At 33.7% G+C, this 21,741-nt stretch overlaps 1 protein-coding gene across 5 annotated transcripts in view; it reads right to left on the bottom strand.

Annotated features, from left to right (window-relative positions):
• LMO7 (LIM domain 7) overlaps window positions 1-21,741 on the bottom strand; it is a 239,385-nt gene that overhangs the window by 138,423 nt on the left and 79,221 nt on the right. For all 5 annotated transcript variants that reach the window (XM_074299286.1, XM_074299281.1, XM_074299283.1 and 2 more), the window contains exons 3-4: window positions 18,298-18,368; window positions 3,233-3,302 (exon numbers count right to left, since the gene is read on the bottom strand). In XM_074299286.1, the coding sequence (XP_074155387.1) occupies window positions 3,233-3,302; window positions 18,298-18,368 (141 nt within the window). The remainder of the gene's footprint in view (window positions 1-3,232; window positions 3,303-18,297; window positions 18,369-21,741) is intronic.

The following is a 21,741-nucleotide window of genomic DNA, read 5'->3' as shown; positions in this document are numbered from 1 at the left end:
TTCTTCAAAGCCATTCCTTTAAATAACAATTCAAATTCCTTATCCACCTTGATAGATAATTTAAAAAAAATAGCTAAATAGTATAGTGAATAGAGTTCTAAGTCTGGAATCAGGAATATTTCAAATACAACCTCAAACACTAATTAGCTGTATGACCATCAACACCTCAACTCTTTGCCTCAGTTCCTCATCTGAAAAATGAGCTAAAGAAGGAAATGGTAAATCATTCCAATATTTTTACCAAGAAAACCCCTAACAAGGTCACAAAGAATCAGACACAACTGAAACATCTCAACAGCAAGGAAAAAGAAAAGCAGAGGTGAAAGGCAAGTAGAGATAACAATGAAACCCTCAAATCCTTGCCTTTATGATGCTTATGAAAGAAGAGGTATGGGCTTATGGTACCTGTATGAACCTGTTTTTTTACAACACCAGTTCAGCACCATTTCTTAACTAAATTTTTCTTTCTCAAATCAAATTTTCAGGAGACACAGTAGTAGGAGGAAGAACCAACACATTGATTTAGTTAGGATCCAAAAAAAAAAAAAAAGAGACACAAAGGCTGAAATGTTGGATCAATATTATAAGAGGAAACATAATAGACATAAATGTAAAGGCTCATACTTGGACTCCAAAAAAATCAATGTTACATATACAAAGATGGGGGGTTAAGAGAGCAAAGCAGCAGTTAATATGAAAAAAATGGATCTTATAATTGGCTACAAACTCAATATGACTGAAAAATGTGACAGAGAAGCCAAAATTGGTGCATTAAGAAGCATGATGCTCTAGTGAGACCGCATTTAGAATCCACCATGGGTGAATGAGGATAAACCATGGAAGCTTTCATAAAGCATTTGAATTGTGTTTTAAAAGCTGAGCTGAGCTCCTTTCATGACATCTTTAAATACATTCTTGTTTCTCATCCTGTCTTGTTTAAAATATTCTGTATTACATACTCTAAAGAACATTCTTTATTAGTAAATTAAAATATGTAGGAAAACATTTGCGCTAGATTGTTTCTAGATAGAAATCAAGATTTGGATAATCTTTTTGCTATATAGCTCCAAATATGAACACTATCTTATTTTTATAATCCAAATATTTCCCAATGATATGCTTCCGGCTAATCAGAGAATGATAAAATTATAACTTAAATCTCTAGTTGCCAAAAATAATAAACTACCCAAACATGCAACCTAAAATCTGTAGGATGTTTCCCCTAATGGTCTACATTTTGAAGAGATAAGCCAAGTTTGGAGTCAGTGATTAATTTTATCAAAATACATGCAATTCAAGCATGAAATTACTAACATCATGCCATAATTCAAAATACAGGAAATGAATTGAGTTATAAAAAGTGATTCACATATTTGAGTGATCCTAAATAAAATTTAGGTTGTCATCCTTCACAGTAAGGGAAATTCTCTAATCCAAACCTCAAATTATTTTAACCTAGCTAATCAAGTTAATATTATTCTGCATAGTAACCTTAAAAACATAGTAACTACAGACAATTAACTCACTTGGATTCTGTCAATATTTAAACCATCACAATGTTTGATTTTAATTGGAACCAAATAACATACCATTTGGGTGCAAATAAAGGAAACTAGTATCCAGATTAAAAGAAATGATACTGTATTTAATATGCAGCATTTATTTCTAGGTTCTTTTTAGCAAAGATTATTAAAAGTTAGCAGCATCATGAGAGCCAAAGCCAGAAGAGAAGCACGCATTAAAACTCCTCAAGGAGACATGTAGAATCCCAAGGCTGTCATCTCCATTACTGCTGTATTAAGCAAAGTTTTCCCCAGTAACAGGCACCCTGAGCCAAACTATATCCTGACCACAATATTAAAATGAGATTTCCAGACCACCTGTGAGCTTCAGTAGCATTGGCACTTTTACCCATAAATGAGCCTACTCTTAACATCTGTAAGTGCTTTGACAGTAGAGCATAAGATGCCTGAATTTTATAACATTGCTTGGATTTTTCAAAAGATGACATAAAAATTTATATTTGTATCCATTTTATTAATGTGAACATTAATATTTTAATAAGCTAATTTTTAACTTCTCTTTCATGTAAACTTTTTCTGCCTGGTTATTGTTGTTTGGTGTGGTAGTTTATTTTAGTTTGGGGAAGATTTTTTGTAAATATCCTGTCTTTGGATAACAGATCCTTCTAAACAAACAGGAAAGAAGGATGGATGGATGGATGGATGGATGGATGGATGGATGGATGGAAGGAAGGAAGGAAGGAAGGAAGGTCGGAAGGAAGGAAGGAAGGAAGGAAGGAAGGAAGGAAGGAAGGAAGGAAGGAAGGAAGGAAGGAAGGAAGGAAGGAAGGAAGGGAGGGAGGGAGGGAGGGAGGGAGGGAGGGAGGGAGGGAGGAAGGGAGGGAGGGAGGGAGGGAGGAAAGAAGTTATAACCAGTACCTATAATATACTCTGCCATTTTAGGATTATCTCTGTATGTCTTCTATAGTACTAATACCATAGGCAAGTCATTTAAATTTAGTAAACCTCAGTTTTTTCATCTGTAAAATCATAATAAAATTACATGTTCTACCAGTTATAATGGGGGTGTTAAAAGAAAAGCATTATTTTATAGGAATTAAGCAACATATACCATATAGCCAAAGGTGTCAGACTGCCAGCAACACTGCAAACCAACACTACAAATGTCCCTTCTGATAAAATGTGTTAAAAAAATAAAAGTATGAACAGATAAAGGTAGTAAAGTAGCATAATTTGGTCAGTTGGGAATCCAGAAGACATGGGTTCAAGTCCCATATCTCTGATACAGATGAACAAATCATACCATTTTCAAGGCCCAAAGCAACTCTCTGAGATAATAGGTTAAAGTGAGTTTCTATGCAGACAGTTTCTGCATTGGAAAGTTTCCCTGCCAGGGAGTTTCCCCTTCTGATGAAATCTCAGATCCCACGCAAACAGTAACAATAAAGAAAAAAAAAATTAAAGGTGGGATGAAACTAATAGAAAAGAGAAACCAAGAGAAAAGGAAGAATTTCCACAAAAGAAGGAGGAACAGACAAAAAAAAAAAATAAGTACTCAAAAAAAAAAAAAAAAAAGATAAAAATTCCTGAGACATATCCTTAAAGCCTTATTTTAATTAATAGTCTCAGGCTATTTTATCAATAGCCTTCCTCTAACAAACATGCATTTTAGATACAAAGAAAGCTAAATCTGAAGACAATTTACTTACCAAACCTGCTATTGGTGTAGATAAACGATTGATCTTTTTAATGATTCCAGGCTTAAGCTTATTGATCAAACTGAAAGAGAATGTAGAAATAATGTATTAAATTACAAGTTGTCAACATCTGTTCAAAAGTTTTTAATAAAATATCTTAAAATAAGCAGAAATTTCTAGATTTGCTCACAAGACACCCTCATTTAAGTAAAAAATACTGTTATTCAGACCCAATTTTCTCACAAAAGGGAAACAACAGAAGACAGGTATTGTTGCCCAAATTCAGAGAAACAATATTATGATTAACATTTAGTATTGAATTCTAAATTCCACATAAAGAGAATCCTTGAAAAAAAAACTGAAAAACTTCTACTCACAGTAAATTGTATAGCTGTCTTTTAGTTTCAAATTTATTAGGGAATGGTTAAAATTAGCTGCATTTGAAAGTCAGGAAATGACTTCAGGATCATTTCAACTTAGGTCAATCCAATTGGTACTTATCCAAAGCACAAGAAAAGAAAATTAAATGATGATGTAAAAATGATATAATTTATGTTTCTTTTGATAGACTCCTTGCATGCTAATAGTACTGTTTCTCGATGGGAACCTCATTAAGTGGAATACTACTCCCCAAAGTGCACTGAAAAATTAAAAGATATAGTTTTGAGAACATAGCTTACCCTTCCCCCTACTATTAGCTCATTCAAGTCTGTGCTTGAAAATTCTGATACTATAGTCTGAATGCAATTTTCAGCTTCAGATCCTAAACCTCTCCCCAGACGGGCCGGAAGGCCTAACATAATTACACCAGAGTCTATTATTATACTAAGGTTCTTGTTACTTTGACACATAATGCAAATGTATTTTAATAGTACAGAAAAAGCAAAACACTTTTTAGCACTGATAGAAGTCTATAAAATTTCTGGAAAATAGGAACTACTTTTCACTTTGGCTTAGCAAATATAAGATGTTGATTATAATGATAAGGAGAAAACAAGACAGGTTATTGGACTGAGATTATTAGTAAATGATATCTACTTTGTGGGGGGGGGGGATCTATTTTATAGGGCAGGAGAAAGAAATTTGACTCTTTCAATCAGAGAATGTGGGTTCAAATTTTGCCTCCAACACTTGTTTTCACCAAACCATCCTAACTTTAGTTTCCTTATCTATAAAATGATGGAGTTATATTAGATGGCCTCTAGGGTACTAGATCAATGATAACACTAACACTAGAATTTATTAAAAGAGCGTCCTAAAATAATGACCTTTCCATTGAAGACTCCATAAGGAGTATCTCCTTAGCTCCAAAGAGAAAGAAAATGTGAAAGAAAAGAGATCTAATGTTTTAAAAAATCACTGATATATTCAGCATAAGAAAACAGCATGATGGAAAAAAGAACTGGAACTTTGAGTAAAAACATGTTTAATTTTTTTTCAATCACACATGCCTTTCTCTAATGTCCAGAAATTTCAGGACGGCTATAGAGTAAGGACACCCTGGGTTCAAGTACTGATATAAGACAAATTACTTAACCTGTCCCAGGTAAGAAATATGTACCTGCATTGGAGAAAGGGAGAAGGAGAGGAAGAGGGAGAGAGGAGAGATTTGGAGAGAGAGTAGAGGAGGAGACAGAGAGAAAGAACAGTAGTTTTTATAAGTGGAAAACTGACTAAGACTTTCTTAAATGAAGATTTTCAAAGTATTTTCACACCCAAACATAGAGAAGACAGTAATTCAAATAATAACACACCTCCTCTCATTAACTTAAGCGCATTCTAAGTACACTCTATACAATGAGTTTGATCCCTTGACCAATACTGCTTAAAGATTAAGTCTCCATAAATCTAAGCTGGGAAGACCTTAGCTCCAAAATGCAAACTGTCATCCTCTAAAGTGACAAGGAAAGTTGATCATTTACCAAAAAAAAAAAAAAAAAAAAAAAAAAAAAAAAAAAAAGAAAAGAAAAAAAGAAAAAAGACAACAACAACAAAGTATGATACTACTCACCAGGTATGCATTTAATTCTAGAAAACAAATGTTTTATTCTACAATGCACACAAAAACAAAATTAGGGGGAAATTATTTTAATAGGACTAGTGTCAAGCATTACAGATAACAGAAAAAAATATCCCTGACTGATATCTTGTGAGTGGTTCTTTGAGGCTGACTTATGCCCTAGAAGAGCAATATTTCAGTGACACACCAATTAGGGTCAGAAGTCAAAAACCAGGGCAATACTGTGGAATTCAGGAAAGCCTGACTCCATTTTTAACCTTGCTAGAGGAAGAGAGAGTTATATAAATTCCAGTTCCACCCACTTGAGTCATGGTTGACGTTATACAAGTCATTCAATTTATCCATGTGCTTCAGTTATCTCATTTGTATTGCAGGCTTAGTAATGCTAGGAGAATTTTTCATACCGTCACTTCTCGAAATAGATATTAGTATAGCTAAATCTCAATGACCAGCCTAAGAGAAGGTGCATAGGAGACCTTGAAGCAAGGAAAAGAAAAATGGGAGTAATATAAACAAAAGTCTTAGATAACAAGAAGTTAAGGAGTTTGTTTTGTTTTGCTTTGGTTTTGTTTTGTTTTATCCTTCCTTGACACAACTTGACCAGACTAGTCCTAAGGCAGCAGCAACCTAAGGGGGAATAGCATTTCCCTTCCTTTCCCTCAGGAACCCTCAAGTATAAGAAATCATAGTGACCAGCAAAAGTGCACAAAGAAAGAGCACAGAAGCAAAAATCAAAACATTCCTGAAACTATGCCTTTAAAAAAATTAGAAAAAAAAATTAAACTTTGGAGTTAAGGAAATTGAGAAAAACTTTGCTTTATATCATTATATTGTCAGCACTTAGCTGTCAATTCTGGGTACTGAAATTTGGAGAAAAATGCCAACCGAACTTAGACAAAGCATAACTTGTCAAGTTGGGCACTGTGAATGATATACATATAATTATGGGAAGAGTTCTTGGACTATTTCTCCTAGGAATTGATTTGGGTAAACAAAATAATGGTTTCCAAATTTAAGGGTCTCAGGGAGCTTGTTGGCAGTAGTTATTTTTCTTAGTCAATAACACAGGATCTTATTATATTTGACTTTAGAAGGAGATGAAATATAAGAATTCCCTAGTTTTAACATTTTATTCATCATGGAAAGTGACTGAGGACTTGGAAGGTGAAGTGACCTGACTAAGGTCACACAAATTCTAAATATAACAGAATCGTCACACTAGAGCTTAAAAGGACTTCAGAGGCAAGATGGTCCAATCCCTTCCTTTTAGGAAAATTGAGATGAAGGAGAACTAAATAAGTTCACAACTCTGCAGCTTTATCTGGTTTCAATTCCAGGAACAAGATTCCCTTCTTTGATTGATACTACTTCCTTCAGCTTCCTCTCCCTTTTGATTAGAGGATTGAAGGGAAGAGTACCAAATAACTATCAATAGCTTTCTTTATAGAGGGTAGATCATTCCATTACACATCTGTTGTTCTGCCTGGTTTCAAGTATAAAATACCTCTGCACCAGCTACTTTCCTGCTTTCCTCGTTCCTTTTATGTATTGTCTTCCTATTTAGATTTTTTCCAATTGTATTTTATTTTTCCAAATAATGAAATAATGAAAAGATAGTTTTCAACAATTATTTTCGTAAAATTTTTGTGTTCCAAATTTTTCTTCCTCCCTGCCTTACCTCCCCCCTCCTCCCCAAGACAGCAAACAATCTGATATAGATTAAATATATGCAATTCATTTAAACATATCTACATATTTGTCATACTGTACAAGAAAAATCAGATCAAAAAGGAAAAAAAACCAAGCAAACAAACACCACCACAACAAAATCCTCCTTTAGATAGTAAGCTCCTTAAGGGCAGGAACTATCTTATTCATTGTATCCCCAGCACTTAGTACAGTGCCAGACATGCACTAAGTGCTTAATAAATGTTTAATGGAATGGAAAATATCCAAGGCAGGATTTGAACGAAGGTCCTTAGGCTACCGATAAATTGCTTTTTCAACTATATCAATACTGATCATTTTTATCCAAATCCAAGTATCTTTCCAATATACCATTAAAGAGGCAAGAAATATGATTCTTAAGTATAAGATTCTTAAACCCTCACTCCTAAAGTTTCTTTAAAGACAGGATATGCTACCATTATTCTGATGCTTTATGATTTTATAGATGTAATATATTTTCATTGTTTGTCCTTCATTCTAGACCACGACATCAGGGAGATGATGCATTGACAGGTACATAAACTGAATTTAAATGAGGGGAGCTGTGCAAGGTAACCTGCTTCACTTTCACCTCCAGAGCCATCCAAGTCCAGTGTCCAATCCTGGAGATGGCCCTGGCTACAATGGGAGACCAACACATATCTGTGCATATAGCTAGATCTCAATTAGTGCAAATAATGAATCCTGTGAAATGGTCACATGGTTTCAAATTCACACTGTTCAAAGTTATAAGTATGTAAAACAGTCATTGGTTCCAAACCAACAGAACTATGCCATGCAAATTCAAACCATGCAACCACTTCAGGAGAACTCATTACGCTCATTAACTAAAACCTAGCTTTCTATCAAGTATTTTCAATTTTTAAATTAAGTTTTAGTTTCTACAATGGAGATAAGAGAATACAGACTTGAAATCAGAAAGATTCCTCAATTCAAGTAGCATCTCTATCATTAGCTAACTGTAAGATCTTTTACAAATTACAACTTTCCTCTAAGACTCTAAAGGGGAAAAATAATATTTGGACTACTTGGCTCATGGGGCATGTAGGCGGCTCAGTGAATAGAGTGCATAGGCTTAGAGTCAGGGATTCACCTTCCTGAGTTCAAATCCAGCCTCAAACACTTAGTAGCTGTGATACCCTGGGTAAGTTCCTTACCCCTTTTTGCCTCAGTTTTCTCACCTGTAAAAGGAGCTGGAAAAGAAAATGGCAAACCATTCCAATCTCTTTGCCAAGAAAACCCTAACTGGGATTAAAAGAATTAAACATGACTGAAAAATGGCTGAACAAAAACCTGCCTGTGAAGTCACAGGAGTCAGCATGACATAATAAAGAAAATAAGCTGTAGAATAGCAGATCTGGTTCTACTTGAGTGACCTTTGTCAAGTCACTTAACTAGGCCTTAGCTCTCCCTCTCCCTCTCCCTCTCCTTCTCCCTCTCTCTTTTTTTTTTAATAAAAGGCTAGACAAGACAGCCTCTAACATTTCCCTAAGATCCAGTTCTATTATGTTAAGTCTATTATGACTTGAAATGATAACCATTCAAGTTACCTGCTGAGAGAGATCAAAACATAGTGTATATCTTGCTATTCTCAATATTTACTGGATTTTTGATTACTCACAGTATATTCATTGATAAGAAAACGGTAATAGTATATCCCACCCCATAGTGTTGTTTTAAGGCTCAAGTGAGATTATGTATATAAAGTGCTTTACAATCCTTAAGGCACAATATAAGTATTATCATTTTCCAAGCAAAAAATAAACAAGCCAATAGAATCATTTTATTTCTATGTGGTTCATTGTATATTTCCATTAATACAGTATTAATAGGATTGTTAAGCATAGATTTGAATCATCAGAAACTCTAAAGATCATCTAATATAATGTCTTCATTTGAGGAAACCCAGTTTGTATCATCTTCTACATCATCATCATCATCCCTAATTTGTATATAGCACTTACTATGTACCAAACTTTGTGCTTAGTACTGTTCAAATATTTCATTTGATCCTTACAACAATCCTAGGAAGTAGGTGCAATTATTTTCTCCATTGTAAAGATTAGGAAACTGAGGCAAAGTTATTTCTGCTAGTAAATGTGTGAGGCTGGATTTGAACTCAGGTCTTCCCAACTCTAGGTCCAAAACAACTATCTACTATCCACTGAACCATCTACATATGACTTCTTCTAATCCTATAATTATTTGTGCTCTTTCTTCATTCCCTTCCTTAACAACAACAAAAAATTGTTTGATATTAAATTTGGTACAAATCCATCTATGTAATGTTCTTTTCCTCCAGCAAAATATAAGCTTCTTGAATATAGAGACTATTTTGTCTTTGTCTTTGTAATTTCCAATACCTAGTATACCTACAGTGGTCACTTAATAAATGCTTGTGAAAATAAATTGTAATGATTTCCCTAAGGTCACATAGTTAAGTGGCAAAGTTAGACCTGAAGCTTATGTCCTATTGCCCCACAGCCAGTAATGTTCCCACTATACTGCCTACCATTCTCATTAACTCATCCTACTCCAACCTCCTCAAAGCTTCTTCTAGGCTTACATTCTAACTCTTGATCTATACATTGTACTATGTATTATTGGTGCAATTAAGCCCCAAAAAGCAACTAACCACTCAGTGAAAATCAGAATAAAATATGTACAGATATGAAAGATTAATACAAAGAAGAAAACTCCTAGTTTGATCCTACAGATGTCATGGAATGGCTGAATGTCTTTCTGCAGCACTTTTCACACCTAAAATATAAATCTCTGAAATCTTTTTTTAGTCACAATTATGAAATTTAGATGCACATAAAGGTTCATGAAAGATAGAAAGAGGAAACATAATGCCCTTAAGAACAAAAATTATGGCTTATAGAAATTGCCCACCTTGTTTTATGAACAGTTTTTATCAGTTGCCCCTCTAATAGTACTCTGGCATCAGATACAACAAAATTGCCATTTGTAAGGTTCTAGAGTAGGAGTTTTTCAAGATCCAATAGGATTTTTTTTCTTTCTACTAAATTTTAATGTCTATGCATATTTTATTCTAATTTGTATTGTGATTATTTATATACATGCCTTATTCCTTTTACATTTCTGTGTTCCTTAAAGGCAAAGACTATTAATAAAGATTTGTTGAATGAGTGAATAATTGAGGTGTCACTTGAGCTGAATTTTGAAGAATAGGTTAAAATTAGGCATAATGTTGTTGAGTTGGATTTAAGGGAGAGCTGTGCAAGGTCACTTGCCTAACTTTCCCCTCCAGAGTCATCTGGATCCAGTGGCAAGATATAGATCAAAATACTGGAGATGGCAATGGGAGACCTTGGCCTTTTCAAACTAATGTCTTCAATAGGAATCAGTTTGACTGAGGCAGCACTCATTCAGTGATTAAGGCTAAGAAGTAATTTTGACAAAGTAGCTCCTCTTTCACCTAGTCCAAAAAGAAAAAGTCTAAATAAATAAATGAATGAATTTGGGAGAGACATAATGAACAAAGTGAGAAATAGATAAAGTCTTAAAAATAGAGAAAATATGTATTAATACTCTCTTAGTGAAGGAATAAAAGCAACAAAATGCAGTGTGTTCAGAGAGACCACTCGTCAGATAAAGATTAACTAATAATGTTATCATTAAAATAAAATTAAATTAAAATTAAAAATAAAATATCATTAAAATAAAATGATTATATTAGTTAAGAAAAGGCATTAATCAGAGATGTATATTCAAGAAGATCCAGGTTCTGGGAGGAAAAACCCACCCATGATATAAACTGGCTAGTTACTTCAAGATTGTTCAAAGTCTCAATGCCTGGCACACAGAGAAAGGTGCTGACTTATGTTGATAAAGTTCCTCAACCAGAGCTCCCCGGCAGCAGTGAAATCAAAAATGCAATTTTAAAAATTTGGTAAAAGCAGACATTTAAGGAAAACAGGCTGTTGCTGTACAGCCAGGCCCAACTCTTCATGATCCCATCTGGGTTTTTCTTGGCAAAAATATCTCAGTAATTTGCCATTTCCTTCTCCTACTCATTTTTTAACAGATGAGGAACTGAGGCAAACAAAGTTAAGTGACTTGCTCAGGATCACATAACTAGTAAGAGTCAGAGGAAATTCAAACTCTTCCTGACTTCAAACCTGGCACCACACCCACCTAGCTGCCCAAGGATTAAATATATATAAATTTAATTTTACCCATGATTTAAAAGCTCTGACTTACAAAATTTTCCCTAATAATAGAATGACTATGACATTTACCATCACATTTTAAATTTAGTTGAACAAGCTTATTATAGAATTTCTTTCTTCCAAGTCATTACAATTTGTTAAAAATGAATGAGACAAATCAAACTATCAAAGGGATGCCATACAGAACTCAATAAAATAATACAATTTATTTGGAGGAACATAAGATCTAAAGTCTCAAGGGAAATAAGGGAGGAAAGAGGTAGGAATGAAAGGGATTAGTTCTTCTAGACCTCAAATTATGTTAAAAAGCAACACACATGAAAACTTTTGGGTACTGGTTTAAAAAAAAGAGTACTAAATCAATTGAATGGTCTAGACAAGGGAAAATCAGAAGCAATGGAATTCAATAACATCATACATTAAACCCAAAAATATAAATTATTTAGGCAAGAATTTCTTATTTGATCAAAAAAAAACAAAAAAACAAAAAAAAAAGCCTGCTAGAAAAACAGTCTGACAAAAATTAAGCTTAGATCAACACCTTACTCCATATTTTACAGTAATTTAAAAATAACTATATGATCTTAATTTTAAAGACTATACCATAAAAGAATTAGAAAATAAATAGGTCATATCTTTTATGGCTATAGGTAGAAAATGGATTCCTAACCACACAAAGGTAGAGAAAATTGCAAAAGATATAATAGTTCATTATGATTACGTGAAAGTGAAAAGCACAAACAAAACTAATAGATCTGGTTTAATAGGGGAAACGGCTAAATTCTTTGTAACATATATCAGACAAGGATTTACACATATACATATATACACACAAATAAGGGGAGAATAGATATAGATATAGATATGTGTGTGTTGTGTATGTGTAGATACATACATGTGTGTATCTAAAAGCCATTCCCTAGGAGATAAGTGGTCAAAAGATTGGAACAGTTCTCAAAAGAAACAAAATTATTAACAAGCATATGAGAGAATGTTCAAATCATTTATAATAAAAGAATTCAAATAAAAATAATGATAATATTTTATCTCACATCCAGAAAAAGGTAAAAAAATCACACACACACACAAAAAACACAAAAACAGTCAAAGTTGGAGGAACTAAAGAGAGATAAGCAACCTAGTGCATTGTTGGCTATTCTCAGTATTAAGTTATCATAATCATTCTGGAAAGAAATTCTGGGAATTATGCAAATAAAGTAACTAAAAGTTCTATATCCTTTGATGCAGAGATTCTATTATTAGGTTTATATTCCAAGGTGGTTATTGTTGAGAATAACCTATCTCCACCAAAACATTTGTAGCAACACTTTTTGTGCTATTCTGCAAAGAACTAGAAACAAAGTAGATGCTCACCCATTGAGGAATGGATAAACAAACCACAACATATAAATGTAATGCAATATTACCATATTGTGAGAAATAATGAATACAAAGAATATAGAGAAATATGGAAAAGTTCTTATGTAAAGTGAATTTCTCCCCTACTTCAATCTATTCTCCATAAAGATGCCTAAGTGATTTTTTTAAAGCAGAAGTCGAACTTATTTCACACCTTCTACTCAATAAGTTTGAGGGGGCTGTCTATTACCCCTAGATTAAAATAAAAACTACATCAGTTGGCACTTAGAGTTCTTCATAAGCTAGCTCCCACCTAACTTTCCAGACTTATTACATTTTTCTTTAGCTGCTTGTTATTTCAGTTGAGGACAGTTTGTTTCATTTTTCTTGTTTGTCATTTTTTCCCATTAAGTTTACAATAAAATGCAATTTTAAATTTAAGATAGCAGCCCAGCAGGAAACAGCAATGCCTTGTTATTCACTGGATATTCCAATCAGCTAGGCCTTCCCAGGCATGAATAAGATTGCATGGATTAGAATACAATCTAAACACCAGCATTTTTTCTAAGGGGGGGGGGGGGGGAGAAACGTAATTAGGAACCATTTATTCAGTACTTGTAAACTTCTTGGTTTTCATGTTGTTTTTTTTACTACCTGATAACTAGATAGTAATATATTTGGTATCCTTTATTGGTATGCACATTTTATTTTATGTTTAAAATATTCAGAAAAAGGGGTAACAGGCTTTACCAGGCAACCAAAGGAATCCAGGAATACAAAAAAAAAAAAAAAAGGTTAAGGATCCCTGCTGTATTAAAATAGTATGAATTATCAGTAAGTCATAATATATAAACAATATAAACTTAAAGCATTGTTCAAAATAGCAAGCTAGGCATATTCTAGTGCCTACCCACAATAAAATGCAACTATAATTAATAAAACTTTGGCTTTTCATATACTGTAGTAAGAATACTTTTTAAATTCTGGCTACACTAACTTTGGCTATTAAAAACCTCTGACTTATCTACGCCCAGTGATAACCTTCAATTTTTTTTTTTCCTGAATAGATTTACAAGTTCTTCACCGTTTAGACTGTCAGCCCCCTGAGGAAAGAGGATATGTTTGCCTTTCTTAGTAAAGTCACCCATATTTCTTGCCACATAGTATGCTCTTAATAAGTTCCTGTTGACTGAATGACTGCATACTTTGACAATGTCTTTCATTCTACCAACTAGACCCCACTCCCATTTTCAAAGTGACTCTTTTTAATCAAAAAAAATTTTAAGGACCTGCTTGAAACTTCCTCTAGAGAAGTGCTCATCTGTCTAGTTAGCACTTCAGCTTAAGAGAGAATTCCATTCTCTTCACAGTCTCAAAAGTGCTTCTCTCCTGCATCTGATTTTGTATTTCCCTTCCCAACAAAGCTCAGCTCAAGCACCAACTACTACATAAATTTTTTTTTCTTATTCCTACTCTAACCTACTCACAATTACAAGGGCCTTTTCCTCAAAAAAATTTGTTTTTATTTCTGTACAGATTCGTGGGTATTTTTGTATATTCATTTAAAAGTACATGTCCTTTCCTGAAATAGAATTTAAGCTCCTTGAGGGCAAATGCTATTTCATTTTCATCTTTGTATACTCAGAGATTATTATATTGCCTGGGACACAGTAGGCACTTAATATACTTATTAATTGATTCTCCATCAGAAGATAAAAGACACATCTGTGAAATAAAAAAATATGCATTGAGCCTAAAAAGATAGCTAGAAGTCTAACTATAATATCTTTAAAAGTCAATCAGATCCTAAAGTCAGCTAGGGTTCACTAGAATTTCTTAAGTAGGAAAATAATACAATCAGCCTGTGCTTTAGAAATAATGTTTTGGCAGCTGTGAAGGATGGATTATAGAGAAGAAAGGCTGGGACAAAAGGATTCCAACAATGCTACCAATGCTTCCAATGATGTTCAAAATATTTTTGGGATTCTGCTTGAATTGTCCTAAAAGAACGTGGCATATTTTAAATAATCTCTAGTGGTAATATATATTTATCCTGTTTGGGGTAAATACTCTGTCATTCACAAAAATCAATAAAGATAGTCAAGTTGGGAAATGAGTGTGAACACAACATAGCATTTCCAATCCCTCTGTTTTTGTCAATTTGCATTTTTTATTTCCTTCACAGGTTAACTACATTATTTCAAAGTCCGATTCTTCTTATGCAGCAAAATAACTGTATGGAAATGTATACATATATTGTATTTAACATATACTTTAACATATTTAATATGTATTGTCTACCTGCCATCTGGGGGAGGGGGTGGGAAGAAGAGGAAAAATTGGGACAAAAGGTTTTGCAATTGCCAATTCTGAAAAATTACCCATGCCTATATCTGGTAATTAAAAAGCTATAAAAAAAAGAACAAGATTGTTTAAAGCATGACCTTGAACCCCCCCCCAAAAAAAGATAGTTAAGTTCAGTAGTAACATTTTGAAAGGAACTTAAGCTCCCCAAAGTACAATTATAATAGCTTTGAAATCATTTTTCTGTCTCATAAGCTAAATCTGAAAAAAAAATAACAAAATAAATTCCAAATGTATTTTGAGCAATGGAGCCACTGGAGCATCATTTAAATAATTTAAACATTTTGAAAAATAATCATTTTTAAAGTATGTTTCAGTGATATCTACCTGTCTCATTACTTTACAGGCATAGTATATCTCTCTCATTTCCATCTAAAATTAAAACTTGAATTTTGTTTACAGTTTATTTTGCAATGAATCTTTGAAAACAGCATATAAACCTCTTTGGACTACTTTCAGTCAGCCTTCCTCCCCACCCCCATCACATCTTTAAAAGGATTCCTCCCCCTTTGAATATGATTAAATATAATTGAAAAGAATAGTTAAGCATAAAAATACTGTAGTTTGCAGAAGGCAATGTAATGAACTAATACCTACTAGGATTAAACATTCAAAATTTATTTTCACAAAAGGCATTTCAAATAAATGACAACAACATTAGGGTGAAATCTGAGGACAAACACTACCCCTCTTGATCTTGTTCATTTTGTCTTTCTATAGTCATCTGTTCCATATACCTTAATAACCACTTACTATAGTATCACTATGTTCTGTAAGATTATACAACATTGAAGTATCTACAAAATGAGGTGACAATAAAAACACAGGCTATTTCCTATAGTCCTTGTCCACATCTCTGGTGGCCAGGCTTGAATACATTCCTCTCATACCTGGGTGGCAACTTCAAATAATTAAATGTTCCTAAAGTTTGGGTGTGCTAGAGTTCAATTTACTGCTTACTTATTATAGGATCACAGGATTTAAAACTGAAATGGACCTCAAAGATCATTTAGTCCAAGCCCTTCCTCATACAGATGAGGAAACAGACTCAGATCTATGTCTCTTGCTTTTGACTAGTAGAACTGGGATAGTGAAGGATGTTGAAATCATGCCATGTAAAAATAAATGGATAAAAATGGTTATTTAGTCTGGAGAAGACATGGTAGTAAAAAAGAAGGAGGCACATGATAGCTCTTAAAATACTTGAAGAGAACTATCATGAAGAAAAGGGACTGACTCTGTTGGGTTCTAGACAGAAGAACCAGGAACATTGGTGGAAGTTGAAATGAGACCAATTTAAGATTTATGTCAAGGGAAAACTCTCAGCAATTAGAGCTATCCATAACACCATCCCACACATCTTCAAGCAAAGACTATATGACCACTTATCATGCATGCTGCAATGTAATTCAATTTTCACATACGGAGTGGAGTGCATGGGACTCCTAATGATAATTGTATGATTCTAGTTCTGTTAGCTAATAATAAAAGCTAATAATAAAAAGTATTATAAATATTTTATAGTATTTATAAAGTAAACATTTGCAAAGTACTTTATTATTTATCATATCGTTACAACCCTATGAGGCATGTTGCCATTATTATCCCTATTTTATACTTGAAGAAACTGAGGCACACCGAGATTAAATGATCAGATCACACAGTTAAGTTTCTGCGGCAGGATTTGAGCCCAACTTCCTGACTCCAGATCCAAGACTCCATCTATTGTGTTACTTTGCCACATACTTTCTTCGGAACCTCTGCTGACTCTCATTAACTAAAGTCATAATGCACAAGCCATATTTATTATTAGTGCTCCACTAAAAGATAACATCTTTAAGTAGCACAAAATATCTATTGCACCAGGCTAACTCATTCCAGGGCATTGTAATTCTGGGCCTGGCATATCGCTGTATTTTGGCTCCCAAAAATAGAGGAGCAATGTTACACACAGTAGAGGTTCACTAAGTATTTGTTCAAAATAAATAGAGAATGCATCAAAAAAAATTTTTGTTTAGAACTATCTCATGATGACCATGTAGAATCCTCTTTTTTCCATTATTTTATTTATTTACTTATTTATTTGAGGCAATTGGGGTTAAATGGCTTGCCCAGAGTCACACAGCTAAGAAGTATTAAGTGTTTGAGACCAGAATTGAACTCAGGTCCTCCTGACTTTAGGACTGATGCACTATCCACTGCACCACCTAGTTGCCCCCACATAGAATCCTCAAGAAAAAAAAAAAAAGACATTGCTGCTGATTATAATATAGTTTTCTAAACTGCATTGCTTAGTGTTGTAGATTTACACTGCCGATGTATATTTTCCTGCACCACTATAATTAGTAGAAAGTTTTCTTAAACCATGCAGAAATATATACATCTTTGCAATTATGACTCATTGCTCCTGGGTCTGTCCTACAAAATCAAGAAAGACAACTTGATTCCCTTTTTTTTAAGGGAATGTCTTTCAAATGCCCAAAGTTATCATGTCTTCCCACAGAGTTCTCTTCTCAATCCTCATATAGGATAGTCACACTGTCTCACCACCCCGCTAAGCCTCTTTTGGAGGTTTTCCAGTAGTAATGCCCTTCCCAAAATGTGATCCCCAGAACTAAACATACTACTTAGGATGTGGTCTGACCAAGTCAGAGTATAATGGGGCAAACAACTCCCTAGTACTGGACACTATGCCTGTAGATGCAGCCAAAGTTCATGTTTGCTTTTTTGGCTGCAACTTTGCATTACTGATTCACATTTGGTTTATGAGCCACTAAAAACCCACAGGTTTTTTTTTTTCTCAAATATCTAGCCATTATTCTCCCATTCTTGGGTTCAAAACTCAGCTCCACAAGCTTTTTCCTTGTTTCCTTCTACTAAAATTCATTTGATTCATCACATTATATTCAACCTTGTGAGCCAATGTGAATCTCCCTACAAATTGACAGACTTTCATTAAGGACTATTTAGAGACTTGTCCTATCAAATTGCTATTAGGGTAATTGTGGATCCAAGAAACACAAATCTATTCCTTCTTCCAAGGGACAAATGGATTTGGTAACTCCACTTTAAGGCCCTAAATTTAGTATACATCTCTCCACTGTATCCACAAAGATAACATAAAATTTTCTGGCAAATACTTTGCTGAAATTTATCTAAAAATATGTGTCTATGTATGTGTGTATACACACAAACACACAGAAAACAGATTAATCTATGAGGCTAGCCTGTCAAGAAAGAAAATAAAGCAGTTTGTATGCTTTTCTTCCTAATCCTATTTGTGGCTAATAGCACACTTGTAAGAAAGGTGGCTAGAGTTCAAGTTACAGTCTGAGGCCCAAGAATAAAATGACATAAGGAAAAAAATTAATACTTTTTAATAATTAAAGATAAACAGTTCACATACTTACTCACACAAGAGGACACCATTTTCTAGAGATGCTCGAAAATCCTTGTTTTCAAAGTTTTTCTCAGTAACTGCCTAAAAGAAAGATTTCAGTGTTAACTTATTTTTATTCAAGTTGTTGCCAGCCCCAAATAAAATAATCTCAGAACTGAATATCAAACTGCATAATTTGCATCTAATATTGTATTTGGAAAGTTTTTCACTAAGTACTTTCCCAGGAGGAGAAATTAACTTCTTTTCTTTATGCCTCGTGAAGAGGTTAACTATTTCAGCATAAGCAGCTACACCTAGAAGGGGAAAAAAATTATCATTTTGCAGCATAACCTTTTATTAAATACATAAAGTGAGCTTTTAAGTAGATGTTAGGAAATAGAGTAGCAAGTTTCTAAGAGTAGATAGAAGGTGGAATCTATAGTCAGAAAGATATGACTCTGTGATTTTGGACAAACCATCTAACTTCTGTTTACCTCAGAATCTTTCTATGTAAAATTGAGGTAATATTAGTTATATAACTTTATCTTCATGTAAAATCAAATGAGATAATAATTATCAAGAACTTATCACAGTGTCTGGCACATAGAAGATGCTATGAATATTTATTATCTAAAAATTATATGTATGTTTCCAAGATTCCAAGGGCAATGCATATTCTATGTCATGAATAACATTCTAGTTCTTAAAATAAAAAACAAAAAACAGAAAGGGGAAGTATCTTATTCACAGTAGTAATCACCATTATAAATTATATTAGAAGATTCAATGTTATATTGAAAGGCTATAGCTTATAAGTCCCCAATCAATGCAACAATACTCTATAAAGAGTATTATGCTTTTCTATGAATTTTACTTATCTATCTTCTCAAAATAAATGGTCCATAAACACTGAATGATTAAACTATGATCATTTTTATTTAGTTATGAGAAAGGATTAAAGTTATTTTCCCATTCCTCTAAACCAGGGGATAAAGGTGAGACAGAGGGTGCTGTTTTGGTAACAATAAGACTAAGCAATGCTTCCTTAAGTAGTCTGAAGCCCAGGAAGTGCCCTACCTAGGATTCCTCCTAGCAAACCTCTAGGATTGCTATTATGTTCTTTAAGATGACTAAATGCAAACAGGTTACTTGAGCAACTTAACACCGGCTTCAGTCTTTTCTCAGAGAACCCCAAAAAGTGGTATGGAATTGGACTTAGTTTTTATATGTAATTATAGATTCATTCCTTCCTCTTAACTCCCACTACCACCTTAATGTAGACTGGCATTATCATCTATCTGGAAAATTGGAACAGACCCCTAATATCTGTTTCTGTCTCTCCTACCACTACTTCCCATACCTAAACTCTATCCTCTATACATTGTCAAACTAATCTTAATTATACAGAGATTTGACTGTCTCTTCTCTCAAAAATATTTACTGATTTTCTATTGCCTGTCAAATAAAATTCACAACCTCCTCCATAATCTGATACAAGCCTGCCTTTTCTCATACTATGTATTGCAGTTCAAGCAGGATTACTCAACATAGAACCTAGGATTTATCACCTCTATTTTTTCCTCTGATTGTGTATTCCCTGTTTCTTAAATGTTCTCTAGATTAACTTTCAGCCATTTGATTCTATCAATCCTTCAAAGTCCAAGACAATTGCCAACAAGCTCATGAAAATCTCAAAGTCCAAATGACCATCAATGTTCATGTGGAATTATATAAGTGAGGAAGGGAAGAAAATGGAAAATGACAGAGTATGGGAATCCCAGACAGAGTGATGTCAAAATCTCACATAGACCAAGTGAGCATAAAATTACCAATATACACCAAGAAAAATTAGAGAACAAAGACTTCCTACTTGAATCTAGAGGACACATTGAACCATGGGATGTAGGGGATATTTACAAATAACTAGATATTCTGCAAGTAAAACACATTACACATAAAGAAATCAAGGAGAAGGCTGAGGCCAAATATATTAAGATACATACTAGATACTGAAATCAAAACTGAATGGGAAGAATACATTTAAAGCATTAATATCTAAGCAATGACAGTCTTAATGTGTACTTTTGGAATTTTAATATGGCTATAAATGACCTAGAAATTATTCTATTAAAAATCTGCACAATATTAACAAAACATGGAGCCCATCACTCTAAGGCAGTTATAAAAAAAAAAAGATAATCAAGTCAAAAAAAGGTGAGGGAAGGAAGTTAAAAAATTCTTGGAACACATAATCAAACAGGTCAAAAAACTATAGAAATATTTTTGAAATAAATTGGAATCATGTCACTAATCAATAATAAAGGCTGATAACAGGCTTGTGTCATTGAATTTATCAAATATAAGCAAAAGTAGCCTACCTCCAAAGGAAGCCCAAGAAATGATTAAATTCTCTTTATGGAGAGATAGTCACATAAACTCATTTGTTACAGAGGAATTTACAAGAGCAATTCAGGAACAGGGTACTGCCACCAGAAACTACAGAAAGGTTATCCTCTTAGTGATCAACAGAGATTATGCAATGAAATGGTATTGAATCTGCAGCACACTGCAGGCTATAAAAACTTGGCACCTATCAAATACTAGCAAGATATAACCTGATGACTAGACTTAAATCTTATGAATTTCCTGACAAATCCCCATTCTATCAATACAAACATGAAAATACCTGGAAACTCGCAAACTACTAGAACTGGATCATTATCACAGAGCAGGCTTTTGCTCCTAATCTCCAGCCATAACATTGATTCAGAAAAATTTACCATCATTTTAATAGACACCACCACCTACTAATCTACATACTCCTAATCTATAAACTGCATAGGACAAAAAGCTTTTAAATTATAGAGACCTTGAAAGGAGATCAAAATCACATGGGAACAGGATGTGATACATATCATCTCTATTCTCTTACCTGTAACCTGTAACAGGAGTTATAAAGATAACCTACATAAGGTGAGCTTATATTTTAATACTTTTCTTCAAATGCAAAAAAGCACTTACTTTAGCAGGACATCAACTTGTCCCAGGACTCTTACTTTCAGAACCTCAATGAAAAAGATATGAACAAGATACCCCCCCATAAAGTCCCCATTTTCAGGAAGTCATTATATTAGATTTAGCATGTACTCTATAGTCACTCAGAACTTCTGCACTTAAGTCTTTCACCTGCCTAAGCTTCTCCCAGTAGCAGAGATCATAGGTGTGTGTGTGTGTGTGTGTGTGTGTATACACACACACACACACACACATATAACCATGCCTGTCCATCACTCTTCTTAAGGAAAGATTTACTTTTTAAACTATGTATTTTCAAAGTAAAATCCAAAATGGCCTCAATATAGATGTAGTAATATATGTAAGGCATTTTGCAAATCTTCTAGCCCTACTTATATGTGAGCAATTACTAATATTGCTATTATCTTCTATAACTAAAGAACTACATAATGAAAATATT

Source organism: Sminthopsis crassicaudata, chromosome 3, assembly GCF_048593235.1.
Source record: "Sminthopsis crassicaudata isolate SCR6 chromosome 3, ASM4859323v1, whole genome shotgun sequence".
NCBI lineage: Eukaryota > Metazoa > Chordata > Mammalia > Dasyuromorphia > Dasyuridae > Sminthopsis > Sminthopsis crassicaudata.
The sequence above is the reverse complement of the archived record's forward strand: the minus strand, read 5'-3'. Positions and strand labels throughout refer to the sequence as shown.